At 36.0% G+C, this 6,664-nt stretch overlaps 3 protein-coding genes across 3 annotated transcripts in view; 2 read left to right on the forward strand and 1 right to left on the reverse strand.

The window, feature by feature from the left end:
• The window catches only part of LOC107479285 (ras-related protein RABC1), a gene marked incomplete in the record, with an annotated part of 2,050 nt that extends 328 nt beyond the window's left edge, over positions 1-1,722 (forward strand). The window contains 6 exon segments of the mRNA XM_052259082.1: positions 1-106; positions 190-258; positions 343-408; positions 596-717; positions 1,009-1,137; positions 1,424-1,722. Coding sequence (XP_052115042.1) covers positions 1-106; positions 190-258; positions 343-408; positions 596-717; positions 1,009-1,137; positions 1,424-1,531 — 600 coding nt within the window.
• Positions 1,723-2,254: 532 nt separating this feature from the next.
• LOC107479287 (uncharacterized) lies at positions 2,255-3,357 on the forward strand. The gene is made up of 3 exons (XM_016099427.3): positions 2,255-2,693; positions 2,786-2,924; positions 3,007-3,357. Exons 1-3 carry the CDS (start codon positions 2,403-2,405, stop codon positions 3,189-3,191), a joined length of 615 nt encoding a protein of 204 aa, XP_015954913.1. The 5' UTR covers positions 2,255-2,402; the 3' UTR covers positions 3,192-3,357.
• A 1,075-nt stretch (positions 3,358-4,432) lies between these two features.
• LOC107479288 (U-box domain-containing protein 26-like) lies at positions 4,433-6,077 on the reverse strand. The gene has a single exon (XM_016099428.3). It carries the CDS (start codon positions 5,824-5,826, stop codon positions 4,570-4,572), a length of 1,257 nt encoding a protein of 418 aa, XP_015954914.1. The 5' UTR covers positions 5,827-6,077; the 3' UTR covers positions 4,433-4,569.
• Positions 6,078-6,664: the final 587 nt, after the last annotated feature.

A 6,664-nucleotide genomic window follows, 5' to 3' on the forward strand; every position in this document is an offset into this window, starting at 1 on the left:
GATTATCTGTTCAAATTGTTGATGATTGGGGACTCTGGTGTTGGCAAGAGCAGCCTACTCCTCAGTTTCACCTCCGATGATTTTCAAGATCTCTCCCCCACCATTGGTCAGTGTGCTCTCTCTTCTGCATCTTTGATTATATCACTCACTGTTTCTATGTGTTGTTTGATTTGAAGTTTCCTTCTTCAGGTGTTGATTTTAAGATCAAATATGTTACTATCGGTGGTAAACAGCTCAAGCTTGCCATTTGGGATACTGGTATGCATTCTTTCTGTTTGATTTAATGTCTGAGTCACTCTATATATATCTCCATTTGTCTATACTTTAACTTTAATAATGCAGCTGGTCAAGAGAGATTCAGAACGCTCACAAGTTCTTACTACCGAGGGGCACAAGGGATCATTATGGGTAAATCTCTATTCTCTTGAATCACTTGAATTTTCAATGCAACCTAACAAGAGAATAATAATTCATTGGATAGAAAGCATGCTTTTTGGTTTCACATGTCCTATCCCCCAAGGTGGTTTCAATGTTGAGATCTGTATTTTAGGGTTTGCTGCTTATTCTCAATGTTTTGTACCTTTAACCATTGCAGTTTATGATGTAACGCGACGGGAAACATTTACAAATCTTTCTGACATATGGGCAAAGGAAATTGACCTCTATTCAACAAATCAAGACTGCATCAAGATGCTTGTTGGAAACAAAGTAGACAAGGTACCTTCATTTGGGGTTTTTACATGGTATTTATAAGAAAATACAATAAATCCTTTTCTCATTCAGTGGGGCTTTCTCATGAATCTTGAATTTCATGTACTCTTATAGAGGATGCTGTTGTTAACATTCATATCATTTGATTTTGCTACCGGTTTTTCAATTCCACCTTATACTTTGGATGTGTATAGTTGGCCAAAAAAAGAAACATATCACATTCAGTTTCTTGTTTGATTCCTGCATCTTATCATTTTCTTGTGCCAATAGAGGAAACTTGACTTGTATGTTTTTCAGGAGAGTGAAAGAGTTGTGACAAAGAAAGAGGGAATAGAATTTGCCAGGGAATATGGTTGCCTGTTTACTGAATGCAGTGCTAAAACTCGGGTCAATGTACAACAATGCTTTGAAGAGCTTGTTTTGAAGGTATGTTAAGCGACTTATGCCCATTTCCTAATATTATCTTTGACAATTAAGCACGCTTCATCATAAATTCCTCTTGCTCCATACACATCACATTCTACTATCATTTTTGAAGGCTATGATTATTCTTTTTCTGTATTCTCTCTGGCTCTCTGCTCTGTATTCTGTTGAATGTGATATGGAGGGTAGAAATGTTATTGCTTTTCTTGCATTGTGATTAACAAATTAACAGTTTATGACCATGGTTTTATGACCATGGTTTTGCTTTTCTTCTTTTGGTTGTATGCAGATTTTGGATACACCTAGCCTCTTAGCCGAGGGTTCTAAAGGGGTCAAGAAGAACATTTTCAAGGAGAGGCCACCCGAAACTGATACATCCACGAGTAGCTGTTGCTGATAGTAAGAAGTTATTTCACCCGAAAGTCAAAACCTACCTTTTGAGCATTAAGATCTGAGAGAGCATAGCAATACATCTATGTTCAAAATCAGATTGCTAACATCTATTGTAATTTAGCAACGATGGAACCATTGTTCACTATTTTGTCCAGAATATTACGAGTAATATGATGATGAGGGTTGTTGTCTACATTTTCTTGAGTTCTTTTTGTTATTTTAGCACATTTAGTTTGATGTGTAGATATGCAAAATCTATAACAAATCATCGATGTTATTACTTTCAAGGAATGCGGTTTTATACTGTATGCATACTGATAACTGATAAGGTTCCACAAGGTTATCTACCTGATGTCATGTTAAAACTGTATTACTTGACGTGGGAAATACTAAAGCTATATGTTTTTTGGTAATCTTAAGGCTACTTGAATGGTCGAATCATCCGAAATCTGAATTTATAATGTTATTGATCATCTATTACCAAAATAATACATTTAATTTTACCTTTTGCAGCTATAAAGTTCTAATATTTCACTTTGAAAATTAACCTTACATTAAACATAAAACAACCTACATTTGATATTGCTAATCCTACCAATCGTCCGCGAGTTTATATCATGTGCGAGTCTATGATAACTATCAAAATAATTTCTCAATTAATTTAATTTATATGTGTATTAAATTTGTTGAGGAAAGACAGAGAGTATGTAAAGGATATAAGTGTTGATATGCAATAGTAGCTACTGTCTACTAATTCTGACCATTAAATATTTAGTGATGTTGCAAAATATCTCCTAAAAGGCGTCAGAGTTAGTTAAGCTTATGGTTGTGGTGACTCCGTCCTTCTCCTTCCAATTGCAAACAGAGACAGAAGCATGGTGGGTGCGTGCAGAGCACCTCCCATTTCCCATCTTCCTCCATGGAACCCCAAAACCCCATCTTCTTTAAGCAGGCGTGTGTTCCTCTTGTCTCTGCCCCTCTCTTCAGCCTTCCTTCAATCATCTTCCTATGCTGCCTCCACAGTGTATGATCCAGTAAGCCCTTCTGAGAAAGATGCAAGCACTTTGATTTCGCTCAGAGTCTCTGAAGCTGTGAACTTGTTGGAAAAAGGCAAAGAATTGCAAGCTCGCGGTGACTTCAATGGCGCTCTTGACTGCTTTTCTAAGGTCTGCTACCCAATTTCATATATATATTTTTTCTAATATTCTAAATGCAAATTTTGGTGTCTTAACCTGTGGTTCACTTCTCACTTTTTAAGGTTATTGAAAACTATAAAGACTTGGCATTCTCAGAGTACGCAAGGGTAGGAAGAGCACTTGCACTCTATGAAGTTGGTGACAGAGAAGAAGCCATTGCAGAGATGGAAGACGTTTCCATATCTCTAAAGGGCTATCCAGGTTTTCTATTTTCATAATAGAGCATATGCATTCCAGAAATGGCAAGAAAGATTCTCACTTTTCTCTAATGGCATGGTTGCAGAAGTACATGCAGCTCTTGCAGCAGCCTTATATGCAGATAAGCATGCTCCATTGCTTGCTGAGAACCAGTTCACAATTGCAACACTGCTTGATCCCCATTTCACAGACCTTTCATATGTCAGAGACACCAAGCACTGGCCTCCAAGTTTGATTAGTTCTCTGAAGCACTTCATCACACTATCTTAGCACTTCATTCATACATATTGTACTATACCCATGCTTAGTACTTAGTAGACCTAAATGTATAACCCTCTTTTTTTTTTTTAATTCATTATCTTAACTCTTGCTCCGAATTGTAATAAACTGTGATGTGATATAAATTTTGATCTCAAAAAACATAAATATCGATAAATTAGTTTTAAAACATTCTGAAGCATATGATCTTATCTTAAAGAACTAAAAGCTTCAGAAAATTTTAATCTATCATTGGAATGTATGTAGATGCATATTGATGTAGTCAAGATAAGGATTTAGATTCTCTAAATTTTGAATTTTACTTTAAAGAGTAAAGTATAATTTATCACAATTTATTTCATAGGTGAGACCAAGAAAAAATATGAGAGAAAACATTCAATGGTGAGAGATCTCACCCTATCCTCTAAAGTGAAAATCTAAAATTTAGAGAATCCAAATTCGATAAGGTAAATATCAAATGTCCTAACACTCATGCCTCATGGTAATATGGTTTTTTTTTTTTTTTCAGGTTAGAAACAACGTATATTTAGTTATAAAGAGTAGTTTTTTTTAGTTTCCCAACAATATGTCCCAGCCAACAGGCCAAAGATTAATCGGTCACGGTATTAAGTTTCATTTAAAAGTTTGTCACCGGCCAATAAATTGCTGCATGCATAAGACCACTAGTTACTTTTATTGTTTTTGACTGGAAAGGAGAATTCTTATTGGACGGTCAATCGTCAATGGCCCAAAGCCCAATCATAATCCTTTATTATCTCTAATCACAGCCTACAAAACTTAAAACGATAGATACATGTTGATTTATATGTATCGCCAATTATTTTGAGGAGGACAACGATACACCTAAACTCATTGCTTACCAAACAAAAAACCCTCTCGTGTCCTGAGATGGAGATAGCACACTCCTTTTTGTTGCTTTCTGTTCAAATTTAGAGGACGGGGGCAGAAAGCTAATGAGAAACATAAATTCCATTCAAACCAAGTCCCATCAATGGTCAGCGTACATGGTGTGTGGTCCATGCAGCGAACATTTGACCACAGAAAAGGCAAGAAATGGAGATAAAAAGAATTTGCCATTGAGTTGAGTTGATGCCAGCAAATAGTGTCAAGTGGATTAGTAGTTTTCCTTCCATCATTTACCCACCATGATTTTCTCTCGCTGTTTAACCACACCTGGATGACCTATCTTTTTCATTCCAAAGTAAAACTATGTTTGATACGAATTTCTAGTATTCTCAAGAAGTTTGTGTTTCCGTTCAATTATTCATAGATCTTACATGTTATACGGGAACCCCATAAATTATACACACTATATACCTTTTTTTGTTACAACACTCGCATTATTAACTAACATTGACATCATCCATGCCTACTTTGGCACCTGAATCCACTTGGATTTGAGCAATTTGAGGAGCATTCTGGTCTTTGATTTAGTAGTGGTGGCACAATGACTCTGCATAAGCAACAGCAACTTTGTCATAACCCCAGCACCAATGGCTTGTTCTCTTGCACTCATATAATCTCCACAAACAATGGAAAGTGCCTCAACAGCACTATCACTGCAATCTTGATCACATTTTACACTGAACACCAACTTCACCAAAGTATCAACCCCGTTTGGGTGACTCACCAATGTCTCTCTACCACTCTCTAGCTCCAATAGTTTTACTACTATTCCCATTGCTATTGAAGTCACAAGTTTCTTGTTTTGTCCTCTAATTTGAGTAATTTCATTACCTGATGATGATGAAATCATTGAAATGTATGTTATGATCCCTTCTATTGCTCCTTCTCTCACCAAACTCTCTCTGTTGGAATTCAATGAACACAGTGCTAAAATGGCCTTAACTGCATCCTCAGAAGCATCACAATTTTGAACAAGTACTAAAACAATCTCATGCACTAGTTTCTGAGTGTTTCCGAAAACATAACATAACTCTTGTGTTGTCTCAGATGATGATGCTGACTCTATAATATGACACAAGCTAGATTTAACAGTAATTGTGCCTTTTTCAAATAACACCACAAATGTTGCTAATTTAGACTCATCATCTTTGATAATATTTAGAGCCTCCAAATCATAACCAAGATGCAGCAGTTTCACAATGCAACCAAGTGCAATCTCTATAAATTTCATGTGATCATTATTTGATACAACATGAGATTCTTCTATTGTTCCTCCTCCAAAAACTAGTTCCAGGAGCAGAGGCAAAAGACCAAGTTGTACGAAACATGATCTGCTGAAAGAACTATACTCACCAGAAAAGAAGACATTGATTTTCTCAAGTACTTGGAGCTTGTTCTCTAAGGTATCATCCTCTTGAGATTGAAGGGTGTGTTTCAAAGCAGCTAGAGAATCAATAGTTGCAGAGTTACCAGGGTGAAATTGAGGACCAAGTTGAAGCCACTGGTGGATCAAGTGGCGGAGGGTGTGATTGGGAACAATGGAAGGGTCATGGAGCTTCTGCATTGTGACAGGGCATATCAGGTTACCTGTACCTAACCATTTCTCTATGCTTGATCTGTCATAGGTTTGACCCGTGCATAGAGTCACTGGATCTTCAAACAAGTCCAAACTGATAGGGCATCTGAATAAGTGTGGAATGGTCATTTCAGGTTCACTCATGGAAAATTAAAGATGTTTGATTGATGATTCCAAGTCAAGTAACAAAGAAGAAAAAATAAACAGCTGTTAGATCTCAAAAGGTGCTTTTATTGAGTTCTTGACATATGATGTGGGGCTTAATTTCGGGAAGATATTAAAAATGGTATCAGAATTAAAGTAGAAAATCCTTTTCTCAAGGCTTGAGTTGAGACGAGACACAAAGGAGAAGAATGAGAACAGAAACTAAAGTGGTGAGTGAATGATACGTTGGAAGTGGGATGGTGGAAAACAACTGAGAAATGAATGAAAGATATAATAATATAATTATTATATTATTAAAAGTGAATAAAATAAATACCAATTACCATACATTAAATAACAATATTCTTATAGAACTATTTGAAAAACCATCTATCAAGTACTATTAATAGGTACCACTATTAGTTACATTTTTTAAAATTTCATTATCATTAATTTTACTTCATTAACCATACATTTTTTGTACAAGTTAATAATCAACCTTGCAAAAAGAGTAATTGCAAAAGAACGAGTCTGATTATAGCAAAGTGGGATGGTAACTAAACGTAGTACTAATACCAAAAAGGCAAAGCCTAATTGTAGTACTAAATTAAGAATAGCTGTGAGAATGGTCCCCAGTCCAGCATATTACTTTATCAACCAGTCAAACAAGAAATTGAAAACAAAAAGAAAAGGAAGAAGAAAAGAAATCAATGCCGTCAAACTGGCCAACTAAAATGGAGAAATTTATTGTTGTTAATATATTTAAAGTTTGATTAAATACACTTACAGGGACAACTGTCGCGTGGCTTTTGTGAGAGGGAAGGGGGGGGGGGGGAAA

The sequence above is a fragment of the Arachis duranensis genome, chromosome 3 (assembly GCF_000817695.3).
Source record: "Arachis duranensis cultivar V14167 chromosome 3, aradu.V14167.gnm2.J7QH, whole genome shotgun sequence".
NCBI classification, from domain to species: Eukaryota; Viridiplantae; Streptophyta; class Magnoliopsida; order Fabales; family Fabaceae; genus Arachis; species Arachis duranensis.

What these genes read in the sequence shown, in the direction of transcription:
- LOC107479287 (XM_016099427.3), top strand. Translation starts at nt 2,403, where the DNA reads ATGGTGGGTGCGTGCAGAGCACCTCCCATTTCCCATCTTCCTCCATGG. An exon ending in CTCTTGACTGCTTTTCTAAG is followed by an intron (nt 2,694 to 2,785) that starts GTCTGCTACCCA and finishes TCACTTTTTAAG; the next exon opens with GTTATTGAAAACTATAAAGA. An exon ending in ATCTCTAAAGGGCTATCCAG is followed by an intron (nt 2,925 to 3,006) that starts GTTTTCTATTTT and finishes GCATGGTTGCAG; the next exon opens with AAGTACATGCAGCTCTTGCA.
- LOC107479288 (XM_016099428.3), bottom strand. Translation starts at nt 5,826, where the DNA reads ATGAGTGAACCTGAAATGACCATTCCACACTTATTCAGATGCCCTATC.